Here is a 21,220-nt window from a genome sequence, read left to right as displayed (position 1 = left end):
GGGGAGACTTAATTGGGGGAGGGGGAGGGAAATGGGAGGCGGTGGCGGGGAAGAGACAGAAATCTTTAATAAATAAATAAATTAATAAAAAAAAAGAATAAGGCCCATGAGTTTCACATGGAGATTTAATAAATGCACCACACTCTAGCCAGACAGGACTGGGTTATATAGCCTTAGGCCATGGGGAATTGAGTCAGGGTATTGGGAAATAGCCCCTAGCCATAAAGAATGGCTTAGCTCCAACCTGACTTCAGCTCCAACTACACAAACAATATGCCCAGGTATGGAAAACAACCCACTCTGGTCCCATTCAAACCACAAAAAATAACCATAACTTCCTAGTAGCTATCTATGTGTGTGTGTATATGTACCTGTTCCCCAGCCCCTCTAAAAGCACTCAGCTTTCATCCTGTGCAAAAGCTGGGGCCCCTTGCTATTCCAATAAAGCAGCCTCAGCCTGTTATGATTAAGTCTATCTACCTCTCTGCCTCATTTTTTTCTTATAGGAATAATGCTTTCATTTCCAATAAATACAAATAAATATTGTATTCAAACAATGCCATGCCTGCACCTCACTGATACGTGAAACTTCATGTTAAGACACATATGAACAGTTGAGGACCTTTGAGTTAGAATTAAATTGTAAAGACACTATAGTATTTTCAAATGAGATTACAGTAATTTTAAATACAGCATCCTTATACTATACTCAGTATGAAAGACAAATCAAGAGATAGAAATTTTCAGAATGTAGACTATAGCTCAAAAAGCAAAGGGACACTAAAGTAAATGGAATTCCAACCCCAAAATGCCTTAAGCCAATGGGCAATGACACTGTTAATGAAAAGTGTGTGAAAGCATTTGTTAAGAAACCTAAAAAACAATTCCTAGACCATAAAATACATTAAACCAGAATTTCCAAGGTTCTTTTCATAGGTTCTATCATTCTATAGATTTCTCAAATCTGCACTAATATTTTTTCACTTAACCAGAAAAACTGAACTTCATAGAAAAGTAGAACTGCTGGAAAAATTAGGTTTATCGAGAAATTTAATCCATCCCATCAAAGTTACTTGGAAGCCGTGGGAAGCCATGCTTCACCAGACACACGGGTCACGGTGATACCATAGTGCTGTGATTCAGAGACTCTCATCCACTTATCTAGCACTGCTGCTGACTTCACTCTTCTACCTTATAACCAGTCAAATGTGAACAGACAAAACATCTGCCAGCCTGTAACTATTCTGATAATTCCAATCTCTATCTTTACTTCTGGAACATTTTACATAATTTTCAAATAATATGACAGGAACTAAAAACGGAAAGAACACCCCCGCCCCGCCACATCCGTCAAAAGCATCTAAGCATAGGCAGCAGGTCAAAATGGCACCTAAAGGATATCAGCTTTCTTCTTCTTAGAAAGTTCTTCTTGCCAAAGCTCATGTCTTTTTAACTCATGATCAATGATATTCATACACAGGGCTCCAATTTTATAATGTGTGATGAGTCCATGAAAATGAGAAAAGCTTCAAAGGAGAGATTTAAAAAGAATACATCTAGTTCAAATAGGAGATTTGGTTTTGGCCCAAACTGCCATAAACTATACAAAACATAAGTATGACACACATTTCAATGAATGAATACACTACAGTAATTTTGAAATTATGAGATTATTTTAAATATGTATTAACATGCTATCCTCATTTTAAATATAATTATTAATCAAGTTTTCATTCTTAATCACAATAATAAGTACTAAGACAGTCTCATAATATGTTTTGGAATATTGTCTAACAAACTAATGTTATAATAAGGTTTTATTTGTTGTATAAAATTGATAAGAAAGAATAAACTAGTAATATATTAGCAATCAGGTTATATATATGTATATATATTGCTAAATAATTAACTTATTTAAGTATTTATTCAAGAAAATATCTTTGCCAATGTTGCTTTATTATTAAAATCCAATTGGCTAGAAAATTTTCATAAAATCTCAATAATACCTCAATTAAGAATATATACATGTAAATATAATATATTCAACTATTAAAAGAATAAAATTTCATAATTTATTAGACACAATGGAACGGGAGGACATTATGTTAAAATAAGTCAAACAAAAAAAGTAACTGTCATATGTCTTTGTTCTGATATCTGGAAGGAAAGAGTTGACTTCATATAAAGAGAGTAGACTAGAGACTTCTAGAGATTAGGAAGGGTTAAAATTAGGGAGAATAAAGGGGAGTTGGATCACAGGAGGAGTAAGTTCTGATTGCACAGCACAGTAGGGTGACTGCAGTTCACAACAATTTAGAGTATATTTTAGAAAGAACTGCAAGAGAGGAGTTCAAACATGCACAACACAAAGAAATGATAAGTGTTCACAGAGTTGGAAATACCAACCACCCTGATTTGTTCATTTATATATTGTCACATGTAATCAAACTATCAATCTGTATCCCCTAAGTATGTACTAAATTGGTAAAAAAATGAGATACAGAAGTATGTGTATTATAAATATGCTATTATTTGCATGTTCATAAGAATATCTAAGTATAAGAGAACTTACTATGTACCAGGCTTTTAACCTAAGTTTCTTAATCATTTAATCCTAAAAACTACCAGAAAAGAATGTGGCTATTACAATGAAAACTTTACACAGGAACCAAGGCCCAGGGTGATTAGGCAAAATAACCAAGAGTACACAGTGAGTAAACGGTAGGCATTACATTCATACTGAGATAATTTTCTTCCAGAATTGTAAACACATTCCAAACTATTATGCCAAATTGGTGTATATGAACATGTGTGTGCATGTGTGCAGGTATAGGGAGTTGTAGAGTAAAATAATAGAGTAAAAGGACAGCAGTAAGAAGCAGAGCATGGACAAATACACAAAGACTGAGAGAACCAATGGGCTGCACACTGGTACAGGCAGGCAGCAACAGAGATCAATTAGTCCTTTTAGAATCTTTATACTTACCTAGAGAAACAAAAGAAGATATAAATAATGTTTGTAGCTAACTCAACACTTTGTTTCCAGTCTTCTCTCAGGACTCTTGCTAGCGCACCAAGGGCAGTTTCTACAGAAAAGGAGACATACGGATATGATCATTTATCTCGGCTTTGATATAAAGGGAGGCTGGTTTTAAATGTCTGCTTATGAATAAGTAACAAAGCCAAGATGGAACTGGGACAAAGAAGTAGGATGTTTCTTTCCAATACAGAAAGCTAATTTAGAAGTATAATAAAACTTTCATTCAAATCTCTTGACATACAAGTGTGTGCAGTAAAGAAATTGAATGTGATTTAGATAAATGTGACAGCAGATCATCAAAGGCTGCCTGCTTCCTGACTGCTTCCCGACTGCCTGCTTCCTGACTGCTTCCCGACTGACTGCTTCCCGCCTGTCTGCTTCCCGACTGCCTGCTTCCCGACTGCCTGCTTCCCGCCTGTCTGCTTCCCGACTGCCTGCTTCCTGTCTGCTTCCCGACTGCCTGCTTCCCGACTGCCTGCTTCCCGACTGCCTGCTTCCCGCCTGTCTGCTTCCCGACTGCCTGCTTCCCGCCTGTCTGCTTCCCGACTGCCTGCTTCCCGACTGCCTGCTTCCCGACTGCCTGCTTCCCGCCTGTCTGCTTCCTGACTGCCTGCTTCCCGACTGTCTGCTTCCCGACTGTCTGCTTCCCGACTTTCTGCTTGGAATCCTACTACTGCTGTGCTACCTTTGTTTCTCTCTCTCTCCCTCCCTCCCTTTCTTCCCTTTCCTTTTTTTATTTTTATTTATTGAGACAGGGTTTCTCTAATAATTCCTGGAACTTAATTTGTAGCCCTGGCTGTCCTGGAACTTAATTTGTAGACCAGGCTGACCTCAAACTCACAGAGATCCACCTGCCTCTGTCTCTGCCTCACAAGCACTGGCATTAAAGGTGTGAACCACCACTGCCCGGTTTTTTGTTTTCTTTTTTAACATTTGATTTACTCTATTAGGACAAAGACTAGAAGATACCTAGGATATAAATGAGCAGTTTAGCCATCTTAGCTTCATTAAGGTAAAAAAAAAATAAAACTTACGTGAAGAAAAGTAACATTTACATATATTACATACCAACAGACATAAATAACAAAATAGAAGTTTCAGATAATAACTTCTTGGAAGTACATAAGTATTTCTGCTAGAATAAATAATTAATTAATACTTGGAGATATTAAGGAAATATGAGGTCAGTTTTAAATGAGTTATTGTAAGACTATTTTTTGCATAAGTATGTATCTGTGGTACTTGTGTGTTTACACATGTGTGAGCACACATCCATTTAAAGGCTAGAGGCTGACAGCAGAGTCTTCCTCAGTTGTTTGCCACCTTTCCTTGAGGCATAGTCTCTCAGCTGACTCCAGAGCTTTGCAGATGTCTATTCTGGCTAGCCAACTGGCTGTGGGAATCATATATCAGCATTAGGATTTTAAGTGGAATGCCATTCCCACAAACAATTCATGTGGGGCTGAGAACACACAGGTTCTCACACCTGCATGGAAACCACTTTTTTCACTGAGCTATCTCCCGCCCAATTTTTAAAAAAGGTTAAAATATCTGTTAATGCTGTAGAAAGTCTTGCAGCCAGTGGTTACCCGCCCACTGGGGCGTGGCCTCTTACACTATATAAGCGGATGCAGAGCATGTGTCTGCTCTTTTTCTGGTTGCTGGATTCAGTTAACGTTCTCCTTTCAAGCAGAGAATTCTGATTTGTGAGTTTACCCCTAAATAAATAACCATCTATTTCTCAATTCTGAGCTAGTGTGGGATTATTTTTAAAGTGTCCTTCCACATGTTAAAACATAGAAATTATAATTCCACTGTCATTAATGAAAATTAAGGATCTTTTTGATATATATAATCCTGGTTATTCAGATTATAAAATAAGAATTGGCTATATTAGTATTAATCAATTTAGTAATGAATTTTTTAGCAATTTAAAAATCTGCCAATAGATTTTCACAATCCCTGTAAGTCATTGGACTAATGCAAGCTTTGCTCGAAGCTATTGAAAAATCACATAAGCAGAAGGGCGGTTCATACTCAATGGTTCAAAAGTCCTACTTAGTAGGAAATCTGGCTTCACTTTTTCTATCTACCAAATCCTAAAAGCTTTTAATTAACACAAGCCAGAGGAAAGAGTATTTCTCAAGTGTGCCACAGCAGACTATTGTAAAAGGGCACGAATTTGAACATAATTTCAGTACAAGACCAGCAAAGTGAATTCTGAAGAAAAAAGAAAGTCAAATTGGATCATTTATCTTACAGGTAAATTAAACTACATACTAGAAAGTGAAGCCAGAAGATCAAGAGTTAAAGGCCAGCCTTAGCCACATGTGCATTCAAGACAAACCTGTGCTACACCAGACCCTGTCTCCAAACAAAAATCTACCTCCCATTCCCAACTCCTACCCCCTCAAAAAAAAAAAAAGGAAAGAAGAAAAATTAAGTCCACCTAAACTAAAGAGACTTGACAAATAAACACAGCCTGGGGAACCAGCTCTAGTGACAGCCTGCCCTTAACAGGTAAAAGGTCTTGGGTTCAATTTCATGCACCGCAAATAAAACTACAGAACAATAACCAACAGTGTTATATTGGTTCGGCCCTTATCTGTTGTGGAACAATCTTTTTGTACACTGTGAAGATGTGTTGTTCTCATTGGTTTAACGGAGAGCTAAATGGCAATTGCTAGGCAGGAAAAAGGCAGGACTTACAGACAGGGAGAGAGCACTGGGATGAAGAAGGGCAAGTCATCGCAAGATGAACAAGCCATGCTGAAAAAATGTACCGAGCCATGTGGTAGATCACAGATGAGAAATATGAATTAATTTAAGTTGTAAGAGCTAGTTAGTAACAAGGCTAAACTATTGACCAAGCATTTATAATTAATAACAAGTCTCTGTATGGTTGTTTGGGAGGTGGCTGGCAGGACAGAAAATTTCATCAATACTCATGAACCAGACCAATGGAACAGAAAGAAGATATAGCATACCCATTGCCATGTGGGAAATGTATGGTGAGGAGTAAGCCTCTGGAAGAAACAGCATCTGTTCCATGAAGAAACAGCAGGCACACAGGAACAATAACAAAAGGAATCTGGATACCTGAGTTAGGTCATGTTCTGATCACTAACTACATGGGAATGGAGGATTACATAACATAAAGTAACCTTAGTTTATACCGCTATACCATTATTTAATCAAAAATGAATTCTGGGGCAAGTAACTTGTAGGGCAGCAGACTAAAAACCTCAAGCAATTCACTCTTCCATATAAGAATAAGCAAACAGGTAAAAAAAAAACTTTTCAAAACTGCTATTTGCCATATTGCTATATAAGCTATATATTGCATATGCTACTAGCCTGTTGGGAGACTGAGGCATGAAGACATGAATTTGAGGGTAGCCTGAGCTATATAGTGAAACACTATTTCACTTTTATTTAAAAATGGAAAATTACCTTTAGTTAATTCACAAAGTATTTACTGAAGAAAAACAGTTAAACTTTGATAAGAACAGCGAGCCCTATGACAATTGAACTGCCTTAATCCTTTTTTGCCTTGTCCCACTGTGGTGGACTGGCAGGAGCTGAGGAGAGCAGAGTTTGAAGCTTCCCTCATACCCCATACCAGAAGAAGCTTGTGGAAAGCTGGGTTCTTGGGGTGCAGGGAACATTCAGTTGTCATTTGTTTGACTTGGAGCTTGCTGTGCCTTAAACAGCCTTATGCTGTTAGAGAAAAGCACTGTGGCAGCATCACAAGCCTGAGATAGACTTAACAGTTTGTTAGCAAGATTAACAAAAGGTTATTGACATTTTTTAAACAAAAGCTAAAATCAGGTATTTTCAGGAGCTTTAAAGGGGTCAGATGTACTTTTGTTAAATCTAGAAAGTCACAGACAGGTACACAGTTGTAGGCCTATCACAGAAAGACCCCAATCTATCAGTTCTGGCTGAATTTTGAAACTGTCTAAGAAGAAAAGCAGAGTCTTAAATGTGAAGTGCCTCAACACTTAGGACACACCCTAACATACATAGAGGTCTTCAGTAAGGGTGGGAGATATTATCATCAAGCAATTAAGGAAATTGTCCAATAAACCAACTGAGTAGAAATTGCACTGCTTCTAAAAGGATATCAAATTTGTAGAATTAATCCACAAAACTTGGCTAACAAACAAATGGCATTAATAAAAAGCCATGGGGTAGCATGATTGATTTCCAGAGTTACCATATATTGTTTCAACAAAACCAACTCACCAGAGAAAGAAATAGAACCTGTGACCTATACTCAGGTAATAAAATCAATAGATTGTCCATGAAAAAGTAGATACTGAGCTTATTATAAGACAAAGAGTTTAAATCAGCTATTATTACATTCAGAAAAAGGAGGGACCGGAAAGATAGGCTGGCAGTTAAGAGTACTTGTTGTGCAATCATGAGGACCACAGCTCAGATTTCCCAAGCAAGTCACCATGCTTCTCTCACACCTTTAATACAGCTCCATGGAGGTGAAAACAGGAGCACCCCTGAGGTTTGCTGGAATCTAGCCCAGTTGTGAAAACCTGTGTCCCAGATTTAGGTAGAGACTTTGCCTCAAAGAATAGGTAGAAAATGATAGAGGCATACACCCGATGCCCTCTTCTGGTCTCCAAATACACACGTACACAGCTACACACATTCAAATGCACAGACACATATACAGAAATAAATAACATTTAAAGATTAAAGTAAACCATTTCTATAGATTTAAAGGCAGTTAGTTACATGAGTGAACAGGGATGACATTTTATCAACGAGACCACAAATTATTAAAAAAAAGGCAAAAATAAGAAATATGTACTTTACAAAAGCTAAAGTTAAAATTTACTGGGAATCTAAGCAACAGGCGTGACATAGGAAAAGTTAATATAAGCATTTTAGATTGGTCAGTCTGAAGAAAAAAAGAGGAAGTCAAAATGAACAGGTCCTCAAAGAAATCTGGAGGAGAATAAAGCACAGAAACATCCATGATGCAGGTCCCAGAAGCATATACAGTTTCAAACTGAACATTTAATGAGAAAATAGCTAAAAATTTCCTGTTTGCTGAAGACCAAAAAGGTAAACACACCAAATATACCACACTGAATGATATCAACACTTAAACATGTCACAGTCATGGTCAGCCTTGCAAAAAGGCTAAGAGAACCAAAGCGTGAAAAGCAATGCTGTGTGTTTACCATCAATAAGATGGTAAACAGGTTTACCTCAGAAATCATGGAAACATGCGGATAGGAATGACACATAAAAGTGCAAGAGAATTTCTGTCACCTGTTGGGGGTACGAAGCTTCTTGTGCCCACAGAGCACCGTGAAACCAATGATGCTAAACATGCAGGGCCTCTCCTCAAAGGAGAAATTACCTGTTTTTCACCCAGAAGGCCGGGAATGAATATTGTTAATGACCAGGTGACCTTTCTGCTATTTGAGAGGCAGACCTCACCCATATTGTGGTATAGAGGCAGACCTCATGCCGAATGTTTATACCAGACTCTTCCCTCCCTAGATCTTTAGCTCTCAGTTATTGGAACCCATCCTTGGGGGAGATGTCACATGTACTTCTCTATGACATCTTGGACAGAGACCACACTAAATTCTAGACCTTGTAGTTACAGAAACCATTCTTATGGCCACATGTACTTTGTAAAGGAGTTTCTATGAAGCCATACCTTAAGCTTTATTGTGCACCTGGAATGGGAATAACTGTTGCCTGGAAACTTTTACCCAAACTGTACTGTGTTTTAAATATGAACCTCCTGGCATTAGACTTCCCAGGTTTGATCCAGGTTGATGAAGGCAATCTGAACTGAGTTTTCATTTTCCCATCTTCGCGGATCACTGCCTGAACTGACACTTTACAGGGGCCCTCAGCCACCTGCCTGTAACTCCAGAGCTCTGAAGGTGAATTACTGGAGCAAGCTAACTAGCTAGACCAGCCATATCCTCATGCTCTGGGTTCAACTAAGAGACAATAAGGCAGCCAATGATTGAGTAAGACTCTTGATATCAGCGCTGGGCCTCTTCTACACACACATATGAGAATGTATATACTTCTATAAACAAGTATACTCATACACTTGTAAACATGCATACAGATGTGTATATACCACACATATACATATGCAAGAAATAAATCAGTATTATTACAGCACAAAGGAGTGAGGAGGGAAAAGAGCAAAAGTGTATATTGGAACAAATTTCTGTATACTGTTAAAATTAAATTAGTTGTAATTTGAACAAGATTGTTTGAAACTGTCAATTGTAATGTTGGGAAATCACTAAGATAATAACTCAGGTAAACATAATAATAGAAAATTAGCTTAAAATGATAGACTAAAAAACATCTAGTATAGAAGGAAACAATAGCAGAAGAAAACAGAAATAGAAGAGTAAAAAGAGTTAAGAATCATAACATTTTTCATAATTTACAAATATATATGTTCAAAGTTTCATCATTCATAGCAAATACAAAATAACCAAACCTACTTTATGAGTGTTACATCAGTGTTAAACAGACTAAAGCCACCAATAAACTGAATGGAAAAAGAACACATGGTGGTCTAGTCATATGCTAATTCTAACAAACTCTTGAGATGCAAAACCACAAACAGTGTGAAAACAAAAGAGTGAATACATAGACCTACCATTAAAAGAGAGAAGGAGAGGAAGATAACAGATTTAAAATATTCCTAATATATACAAGAAAAAAGAAACCAGAATATAAATATTTAAGACATGAAAACAAGTATATGTGCATTTTGTATACATAAAATATTTAAGATCTGAGTACAAACTTTGAGGGTAGGTTTGCTTTCCATAATTTTCTATGTTCAATATTTAGGAAAAGAAATTACCATTTAATAGTAGTTCTTCCAAGTTATCAGGATTTCGAGCCAGCTGTAGGATCAAGGCAGAACCCCGAACCTTGTCTGGAATATCTTCATACAACAGCTCAATGTACTCATCCATGTCATTAATGTTGGCCACTTCATCAATCTGAAACATAGCAGGAAGCACTCAGCAGCTCTGATAGGCAGAATCGCTGTCAGATCGATGATGATATTTGTGACGGATACATTACTTACAAACAATTTCCAAAAAATGGATAATAGCCTCTTTTGTGGATGGAAATTTTAGGTCTTTGTGTAGTAGAATGATAATATTAAATTATAAGCACAATAAAATGGAACATATCTAAAATTTGTCTCTTAATGTATTTTAAATGTAATACAAAGTTATTTGCAACTACTATAATAGATTAAATATTTTAAAACTTATTCCAAAATGTTGAGAATATTTTTGCTACTTTAATAAATTTAAAATGTGTTAAATAGCACTACCAACAATTTTTGTTTTAATCAATTAAGCATTGATCAAATAAGATGCCTTTTTAAGGTATCTCTAAAGTGAACCATTTAAAATTCTACTTCTGAACATGGCCATATGCAATACTGAAAGGAAAGGTGATGTCTGTAGTATTTTGTTGAACAGATCAGAATTCACACGGTCTTACCTCCATCCCTTCAAAAGGAGGTGGATCTTTAGGCTTGCTTGATTTTTCTTTTTTTTCTGTAAAAAAGATTTTAAAAATCCTAAGAATTAGGTTTTAAAGGTTTGGGAGTAATTATTTTCAGTAGTTGAGATTGATGCTGCCTAACCTGGGGGTATAAAACTAAATATTTGATGAAATTTTTTTCAGTGCATAAAATATTTCCATGTAAAAATCAGCTATTTGTTCTAATGATGCTATTAAGGAGAACATAAACTAACAAAATCTGTGACAAAATTATACTTCTTTTAAGATGAGAATGCATAAATCAATAAGGCAAAGAAAACAGTGTAAGTAATAAAAAAATGATGAACATGAAAACTAACGTTAACACAGGAGGAGTAAAAAATAGTAGCTAAATTATAAGCTAAAGTAACTAAGAATGAATGATTTTTGTCTGAAAAGTTAAAGGACATAAATTAAAAGACGAATTTTTGATATTTACATCAGCTTAATCTTCATTTATTCCCAAGGAGGCATTCAAACGTACTGAACACGTTTATTACTCTATTCAGTTAAAAGCATATTTTCATATTCAAAACAGAAACAATGCATTAAATCAATAATAAATTAGAAAGGAAATTAAATAAATTAGAAAAAATACAAAACTGTACAATTAGCAAATAAATATGGATATAAAAGACTTGGACATTACAGGGGACAATTTAGAAGAAGGGGATCAGCAAGAATGCTGGAAGTAAATATGAACTCTACATTCATGTATCAAACTGTCCTAATGAAAAACCACAGTTTCACACAATTATTACATGCTATGAAAAGAAATACTGCTATAAAGTATGAGTGATGGAAAATGAGAAACACACTGTTGACAATAAAAATGTCAGGACAGCCTACTCTTCCAAAGAGACACAAATACAGAATTGAAAAGGAATTAACCATTTCCACTTTCAGGGGCATTATCCATGAGAGGTAAGGGCATATCATCAAAAGTTAAATTCTGCGTCAAAAAAAAAATTTAGTTAAAATTATTTTTAATTTTAAATAAAATAACAGTTCTGACTGGCAAAGAAAAAGAAATCACTGAAGTGATGAATCACTGTGCCACAGTTTGCTACAGTCCCTCCTGCCATCTCCTTAGGGGGAGGCTTCTGGCTCTACATTATCACAGTAAAAAGTTATAAACATATTGATCATTTAGACAAGTACAGTTTTAATATGCAGTAAAACATTATATACCTTCAACTACTAATGTGCAGAGAGAGACTAATACTGACTTGAATTATTTTATCCATATATAATGAACACTTTTCACAGTTCTTTTTTCATATATTCTAATCACTAACATTCATTGGGATAACCTTTTTATTTGAAAATATCTTCTATATTTCCTGAGTTCTAAAACATTAATGGTACAGTTCTTTCATGAAGGAGTTGAGAACAGGAAAATGACAATAATAAAGACAATGATAAAAGAAATGTGATACTTTTCTTAGGAAAATTCATGAGAGTAATATCCCAGAGTTATCTAAAGCATGAGACATCTCTCATATGTATATTAAAACTTGAAATAAATAATTCACTAAATAAGACTAATTAGAAAAGAGAAGATCTCTGCCTTCAATGTGCCTTTTATTATTCTACTACCATGATGACAGACTTATCTCCTTATTTCAGCATATGTGTGCATGTGCACACACAGTGAAACAGAGTCTGACCACTGCATGTAGAAGCATAAAACCTCCACTTCAGGAAACAAGTACATCTGGTTATCCTAGCACTGGTAAGAACTTACAACCAAAATGAATACAGTTTTCATAACTAGATTTGTTTGTTTGCTTACTTGTTTTGGTTTTTCGAGACAGGGTTTCTCTGTAGCTTTGGAGCCTGTCCTGGAATTCACTCTATAAACCAGGCTGGCCTTGAACTCACAGATATCTGCCAGCCTCTGCCTCCTGAGTGCTGGGATTAAAGGTGCATTATGGCCCAGCTATAACTATGTATTTTTATACTACACATCTATTTACAAAGTAAACATAATATTTGTGAAGGCTGCCTTTGGTGTTTCATTTAAAACCCTACCTCCTTCCACTCACCTTTTCCTGGCAATGAATCACGGCGGTTCTGTAGATAGTACAGCAGCTGCTCTACCTCATTCAGCTTTGAGGGATGAATGAGTTTACATTCTTCAACTACTTTTCGGGCCAGAGAGGTGATATCTGTGTTAGCATTGAGACTCTTCAGACGAATGCTGCAAGCACACCCAAATTCCCAATTCAGATATTATAGAAAGTACATGACAGATTCAAAAATACTATTTTAAGATAATTTATAAATTATACATAGTCTATACCTATCTAGCCATTGAATCTTATTAAAGTAATAATTTAGATACAATTAGGCTTATATAAGTTCAAGGCAATCATTTCCTGTGAGCTGCATAAAAAGGCAGTAAAAACAACATAAATCTTTTAAGACTTTCTGGACAAGATATCCCTAAGCCCTGTTTGAAGCAGTACTTCTGATGTAAAAACACAGTCTTTACTTATGACTGAATATGAAATACATACTGTCAGAAATGGTATCATTTATACTTAAATATGACAACATTTTCCAACTTTTCTTTACTTGTGCTGGGATTGGAACCTGCCACTTGCTAGGCAAGTACTATAAACCCTGAGGTACTCTGCCATTCCTTCCTCTTAATTGAGTCCAGGACAATCACTGGGAGTCTGTCCTAGTGAAAAGAAAGAAAAGACAGTGCCTGTTTACTTGGACTCATGGCATGAGTGACAACTATGAAAACATAAAATCAGGACTGTTAAGTAAATCCTCCTATACAAGACTCATATTCAGTAGGAGAAAAAGCCAACAAAATTTCATCTGTATGATTTCTACACCATAACCATCAGTTTCTCAAAATGAAATCAGAAAGGCATTCTAAGAGGCGGAAGTGCCAGGCTGTGGATCTAGACAGTCACCCGTCTTTCTAGTTTGGTGACAGTTTATGTCATCCCTATCTCAACCTACACAGACTTTCTCTTCTCCACCATTAACAAAACCTTTCGGATTAACAAAACACATTTTCCTTTTGGTAGGGTCTTGTGGTACATACCTTTGGTTAGTGAATGTGACATACCTTCTGTTAGTGAGTGAAACCCTCAGAACTAAAAATTAAATTTCTCTCCTGAAGTGCAGGTTTTAAGATTATAAAGTTAAAGACAGCTTTTCTTTAGGAAATCTAATATTGAAATCTGTAGGGATAAGTCCCGCCCCTTAGGGGGCGTGTTCGCCTTTGGCTAATGTTTACCTATAAATCTGGTGAGCATCTGGCAGTGCTTGCTTCTGCTTTCTGGTCTCTGCGGGAACGGTGGTTCTGTAAGTCTATTTCTCCATTAAAGCTGTATATATTTTTACAATCTGTCTGCATTCGTTTACGCTGTTACAGAAATCTCAAGAGATTTTCATGAATGCTCAAGTCTTATAGTCTCAGGTAAGGAATGACAAACAGAAAAGAACGGAGAGAGAAAGACTAAAAGGGTAATCTGGACTGCAGTGTGAGAATGCACACATATTCGTCAGTGTCTTGTATGGTCTAGAGGATTCATTTATCATCATGAGCCACTAATGTCAGTCTCCTGATCCCGACAGAAAAACCAGTGAAGACAGTAAAATGAGACACTAAGCAGTTTCTCTTTGTAGGGTAAGTAAGCCAGGGCTTTCAACTATAGCATTACTGAAATTCAGGCTTAATAGGTGTTTCTTGTAGGAGGCGATTGTGTACATATAGTACTTGGATTCCACCTCTTAGATGAAAATGTGACCATCTTATAGTGACAACCTAAAATATCTTGATGGGAAACAATGTTCTTTGTGGGGAAGAAACCATTCCCAGAGTGTTTAAGGACTTGGAGTCAATGCTTATACTTAAAGTGGCACCATCACATGCATTCCTAGTAGCTCGAACACACTCAATTCCAAACATGGCACAAGTAGAAATGATTTCTGACTAATTACCAAATCAACACTGTGTAGCTGGGAGAGGGCTGAGGGTGAACATTAAGTGATATGAAATCTTCTCTACTACCATAAAGCTATGGGGATGGAGAGATGGTTCAACAGTTAAGAGTATTGTCTCCTCTTCCAAAGGTCCTACGTTCAATTCCCAGCAACCACATGGTGGCTCACACCATCTGTAATGAGATCTGGTGCCCTCTTGAGGAAGAGAACTGGCCAGTCATCCTCATCAACTTAGATCATGAAGCCCAATATGGACAAGTTCAACAAAACCACCATATATGGGCTGCCCACATATGCTTCAGCATTGCTAGGGCATAAATTTCATTTTCATTTTATTTCACCATAAAACTATAGGAAGAAGGTAAGATAATTAGCAGAACTATAGGAGGAAGGTAAGATAATTAGCAGAAAACTGCAGAATGATGACAGTTCCTGAGGGACTCTCTCAAAACCAAGAAGGAAAGGAAGTAGGACACCAGAGGATCTAAAAGCACTCTTATTACTAGCATTTTTCAGAGGACTAGGTTGTTTTCAAGGACTAATTAAAGATCTGTGCCCCATTTGGGAACATCTGAACATCAAACCACTCCCAGCAATTCTAGGGGGAAAAGGATACAGGATTTAATATTTAGATTTTCCAAACTAAGCAAAAAGCTCCTATATAAACGTAGCTTCTGTGATTAATTTCACTTAGCATTTCAAAAATATTACTTTCTCTAGAATATATTCCCTATTTTTATAGTCTAATGTAATCTTTCATTGACTAAGATAAAGTCTGTCTAGAAGTGTTCCATAAATATTTACTACCTATAAAGATTAAAATATTAGATTTGTATAAAGTTTATATAAAGTCCCCTATTTTAAAGATGTACACAAATGAAGAAAACTTACATTTTTTGACATTCCTTTCTTTCCCCCAACATGGGATCCCCCATTTCTCCAAGAATGGTAGCTTCCACTTCATACTGAACGATGAGAGCTTTTTCTGATGGATGGACATCAATATTTCCCCCTTTAACTTTCCTACAAAAATATAAAAAAAGTACATTAAAATCTCACAGAACAGCCATGATCTTCACACAGTTTATGTCTAAAACACGAGGGTGAGACTGACACATGCCATCTAATCACATTCTGTGGGTCTGGAACAAGTATGTATTTCCTGGCCCAGCAGAACGGATTTTCATCAATAGTCTTACCTTGAAAAAAAAATGTATTTACCCAAAGAACCATGTATAAACACAAGTGAAACATTTATAATTAAAATTGTCTTTGCAGAGGATGGCTCTGACTAAAATGAGCTTTTTATCACAGCCATTTTGATTTGCGTTTCCCTAATTGCTGGGGATAATTAACATTTTGGGGAGGTATTTCTTAGGCAATTTTAGATCTCCTTCTAAAATCTCAATGTTCAAACCCATAGCCCATTTTTCGAATGAGTCATGTTTTTTTCTTAAGTTTCCCATTTCTCCATATATTCTGATATCAATCCTCTATCGAGGATAACTCGCAACAATTCTCTCCCATTCTGTGAGATTCTTCTTCACTCAATTGTTTTAGTTGTGAAGAAGTCTTTTAGTTTTACGAAGCCCCACTTGTCAATTGTAGGCCTTAATTCCTGGATAAATGGATCATATTCAGAAAGTCCTTTCCTATACATATGCCGTTTATATACCGTGTGTGTGTGTGTTTTATTCTAGCATTCTCAGTGTTCCAGGTTTCATATTTAGGCCTTTGATCCATGTGAAATTAGTTTCTCTGCAAGGTGATAGATATGAGTCTAATTTCATTCTTATATATGTGGTGCATCCAGTTTTTCTAGTACCACTTGTTGAAGATTCAATTTTTCTCCAGGGTCTGATTTTGACATTTTGTCAAATATGAGATGGTTATAGTTACTTGCACTGAACCCATGTTTGGGTCTTCCATTTTGTACCACTGATCTACATGTCTGTTTTTGTGCTGGTGCCACGTAGATTTTATCTGATGGCTCTGTACTGTATCTTGTAATCTCTAACAGCAATCCATCCAACACTGCATTTTTTGCTAAATATTGCTTTGGCTATCCAGGGCTTTTTATTGTTCAAAACAAATTTTAGTATAGCACCTGCTTTTCTACTTTTGTGAAGAATGACATGAAGTTTTGATTGGGATTGCTCTGAATCTGTAAACAGTTTTTGGTAGTCATTTTCACAATTGTACCATTCCATGAGCATGGGATGTTCTGCCACTGCCCAGTGTGTCTCCATCTCTTTCTTCAGAGATTTAAGGTTTTCATTGTAGAAGTCCTTCCTAGAGATTTTATTTTCTCTGGGGTTACCGTGAATGGGAGTGTATCTATGATTTCTTTTTTGTATGTTTATTGTTGGTGTATAGAAAAGCTCTTGATTTTTGAGAATTGATTCTTATCCTGTCACTTTGCTGAGATTGTTGATTGTTTCTAGAATATTTCTGGTGAAATTTTTGGGGTCTCTTATGTGTAATATTGTACCATCAGCAAGTAAGGATAGTTTGACTTCTTTTTTTCCCTGCTTGTAGCCCTTTACTTTCTTTTTCTTGATCCATTGCTCCAGCTAGTACATTGAGCAGTGTATTGAAAAGAGGTGAGGATTGAGGACAGCCCTGTCTCATTCCTGATTTCAGTTTGCCTGCTTAAAGATTTTGTCTATTTAAGATGCTGCTGGCTGCGGGTTTCTCATATATAGCTTTTATCATCCTCAGATACGTATTTTCCAGTATTTTCTCTAAGCCATTTATCAAAATGGCATGAAAGATTTCATTGAAGGCCTTTTCTTCATCTATTGAGATAATCATTTGATATTTAAGTTCATTTATGTAACTTATTACATCAATTCATGGTGAATGGTTCCTGTGGTTATATGGTATATAATGTTTTGGATATAAGCCTATATTAAATTCATAAGCATTTTAATAAGGATTTTCAATCTGTGCTCATAGGATATTGGCTTATAGTTTTTCTTTTTGTTGCTGCAGCTGTGCCTTAACTAGTTTGGGTATTAGAATGGTACTGGCTTCTCAGAAGGAGTTTTGCAGTGTGCCTTCTCTTTTTGAATAATTTAAGAAGGATTGATTGCAAACCGTGTTTGAAAATATGGTAGGATTCTGCTGGAATTCCATGTGAGCATTTTTTTGTCAGAAAATATTTTGTTTATATTTTATGTGCATGGGTGTTTGTATGTGCATATGTATGTACTTAAAATCGGCAGAGACTCAAAGAGGGTATCAGGTCCCCTCTAACTGGAGTTACAGTGGGTTAGGAGCCACTGTGTGGGTGCTGAGAACTCAACTGGTGTCCTCTGCAAGAACACCAAGAACTTTTAACTGCTGAGCCAACTATCTAGCCCCTAAAATTGTTTTCACAATGGATGTACCTCATTAAAATTTATATTTATACTTTATTCTATTTTTACTTTTATAAGATGAATGATTTTATTTTAAATGCTAAACTGTCAAACAGAATTGAACATAGCATTTACAACATATGAGGAATGTCTAACTTCTGAGATGATTATCTCTCAAATATTTTATATCAATTCTTAATTTGATAAAATTATTGAATTTTTTTATTTACAGCATCCTATTACTAAATTGATATCTTTTAACTGCCTGAAAATGCCTTCTTAGTAACACCACTTTGTACATATGTACCAGAGAACTGCACCCAAAGATGATAACCTAGCTTTGAAATATATTTATATTTATTACAATTGAAACCACAGAAATATTTATTAGAATGCTTTGGCCTGGGGTGAACTAGGTAATAAATTGAAACCAAATGAGGAAGTAAAGAAAACTGATAAAGGTAACTATGTAGCTAAACAGAAAAGCCACTGTGTACCTTTAGTCTAGAATACGTCTTTAAACAGATGTAAGTCTTAATTATAAAGTAACTACTTTATAAATTAAATTCTAATAAAAGGCAATGACTTCCAGAATGGATAATTAAGAAATGAAGCATATATATATATATATATATATATATATATATATATATATATATATATATATATATATATATGATGTGTATATGGTAGACATGGTAGACACTTCAGCTCCAAAACCATGAACAGATTAAAAGTTAAAAGATGGGAAAAGAAAATACAAACAATATAAAAGAAAGGTGGGGCACTTATACAAAACCGGCTTTAAATTAAAAGCTAGTACAAAATGTAACAACAAATGCTGTGGTGAGAAACCCATCAACACATCCAGAAGATCTAACTAGTACAAACGTAAACTTGAGAGTAGAGACCTAAACCATATGAAGCAAGGACTGAAGTAATGAAAGAACAAACAGGTCTGTAACAATAGTGGCAGACTTCAATATCACTCGGAATAACAGATATACCTATATAGATTACTTTAAATAAAGAAATTGAACATTATAACCAGTTAGACCTAATACATATAAAGGAGATGAACTTCCCCTTTACAAAGTGTAAACTGGGTATTCTAACAGCTAGATCTTACGTTATGCACAAGTCATCAGTTTGAAAACACTAACTTTATATAGTGTATGTTCTCTAAACACAAATGAATAAAACTAGGAATTAGCACAGAAAGAAAGCATTTAGAAAAATATGGAAAATTAAATAATCCACATCCACATAGCTACTAAATCAAGGAGTAACTCACCAGAGAAATTATAAATAAAAACAACACAAAAAATTTAGGGGTGTGGCAGAGCATTGCTGAATAGAAATGTGTAACTATAAATGTCTGCATTGGAAAGATACCCAAACTTAATAAAAGCAATATAAAGCAAGCCTATTGCCAACTTCAAAATAAATGGAGAGAAACTCAAAGTAATTCCACTAAAACCAGAAACAAGACAAGGTTGTCCATGCTCTCCATACTTATTCAATATAGTACTTGAAGTTCTAGCTAGAGCAATAAGACAAGTAAAGGAAATCAAGAATCTCCCTGGGAAAAGGAAACATAAGGGATTTCATGAGTGGACTGAGGGAGGGTGGGTTGGGAATACAAGCAATCAGGCTGGGGAAGTAGGAACCAAGGGGGAGGGGTACTAAAAGAGACTACTGGAAAGGGGGGTTGCATTTTGGGGTCAAGTAAAAATCTGGCACAAGGGAATCTCCCAGGAGTCTATGGGGAAGACTCCTAGCAATAGCGGATATGTAGCCTGAACTAGGCATCTCCTGAGGCCAGATGGGTGCCTAGCCTAATTGTCATCAGAGAGGCTTCATCCAGCAACTGATGCAAACAGTTGCAGTCCCACAGACACAAACAGGCAGAGTTCAGGGAATCCTGCTGAAGAAGGGGAGAAATGATTGTGGGAGCCAGAGGGGTCAAGGACACCACAAGAAAACTCTCAGACTCAACTAACCTGGGCTCATAGGGCTCACAGACTGAACCAGCAACTAGGGAGCCTGCACGGGACTGATGTAGGCACTTTGAATATATGTTACAATTGTGTGGGTTGGTCTTCCTGTGGGACTCCTAACAGTGAGAACAGAGGCTGCTCTGACTCTTTTAACTGGCTTTTGAGACCCTACTCTCCATACTGGGTCATCCTGCCCAGCCTTAATACATGGGGAGGTGCTTAGACTTACTGAAACTTGATATGTAGGATACCTGTCATTTCTTAAACAGAAATGGAAGAGAAGTGGATTGGAGGGGGTGGGAACAAATGGGGTGGGGGAAGGACTGGGAGGAGAGAAAGGAGAGAATGTACTATATATATATATATATATATATATATATATATATATATATTAAATATATATAAAGATGTAATTCAATTTTACACCTCAAGAAGCTAGAAAAGACTGAGGAAAAACTACTAGAGTTTATAGAAACATAAATGAAGAAGAAATAAATGTTGATTGTTTAAAAAGATCAAAAAGCCAGGCATTGTGGCATACAACTTTATTCTAGCACTCAGGATGCAGAGGATTGGCAAATCTCTATGAGTTTCACGTCATCCTGATCTACAGAGAATTTCTGTCCAAGGAAGGTCACAGTGAGACCCTATCTTATTGCCTAAACAAGACCTAAGCAAGGATTACATCAACAAACGTTTGTACTTGTAATTTAAAGAAAAATAAACACCCATCCTTCTTAAGATCCTCCAAAAATAAGAGGAGACAGAAAACACTTTACAATACGTTACATTTTAAAGTGAGACAAAGATATTACAAAAGTTGTAGACTAACATTCCTGAAGAACATAGCTGGGAATATTTTCAGAGTGCTAGCCTGCAGAATCTGCAGCGCATTAAAAGACTACACAGGCCATGCGATATAACTCAAGGAGTTCAACTTATTAATAAAATGAAGAAAAATAGTAAATGATTATCTCACCTGACATAGAAAGCCCATTTTATAAAAACAAATTCTTTTTTTTTGCCTAAAAGATGGTTTATTTTATGTATTTGCAGATGATTGTGACAAAGGATTTACCACAGATTCCATTGACAATAATCTCTCCAGTCTGTGTTCTTTTATGCATCTGAAGGTGAATAATATGTGAAAAGTCTTTCTTCCACTGATATACATTCATAAAGTTTCCCTACACTACACAATAAAAGTTTGTTCTTTTATTATCTTGAAGAGTACAGTGGTCTCCAAAGGTCTAACCACACTGACT

The 21,220-nt window shown here is 36.0% G+C and overlaps 1 protein-coding gene across 4 annotated transcripts in view; it reads right to left on the bottom strand.

The window, feature by feature from the left end:
* The window catches only part of Kifap3 (kinesin associated protein 3), a 137,886-nt gene that overhangs the window by 111,730 nt on the left and 4,936 nt on the right, over window positions 1-21,220 (bottom strand). For 2 of the 4 annotated variants that reach the window (XM_075988446.1, XM_075988444.1), the window contains exons 2-7: window positions 15,485-15,616; window positions 12,670-12,824; window positions 10,580-10,635; window positions 9,921-10,062; window positions 2,987-3,086; window positions 1,402-1,526 (exon numbers count right to left, since the gene is read on the bottom strand). In XM_075988446.1, the coding sequence (XP_075844561.1) occupies window positions 1,402-1,526; window positions 2,987-3,086; window positions 9,921-10,062; window positions 10,580-10,635; window positions 12,670-12,824; window positions 15,485-15,616 (710 nt within the window). Of the gene's footprint in view, window positions 1-1,396; window positions 1,527-2,986; window positions 3,087-9,920; window positions 10,063-10,579; window positions 10,636-12,669; window positions 12,825-15,484; window positions 15,617-21,220 lie in introns of all 4 variants that reach the window. The other 2 variants (XM_075988445.1, XM_075988443.1) reach the window with 1 other exon arrangement.

Source organism: Microtus pennsylvanicus, chromosome 10 (genome assembly GCF_037038515.1).
Source record: "Microtus pennsylvanicus isolate mMicPen1 chromosome 10, mMicPen1.hap1, whole genome shotgun sequence".
Taxonomy (NCBI): domain Eukaryota; kingdom Metazoa; phylum Chordata; class Mammalia; order Rodentia; family Cricetidae; genus Microtus; species Microtus pennsylvanicus.
This window is presented reverse-complemented; position numbering and strand designations above follow the sequence as displayed.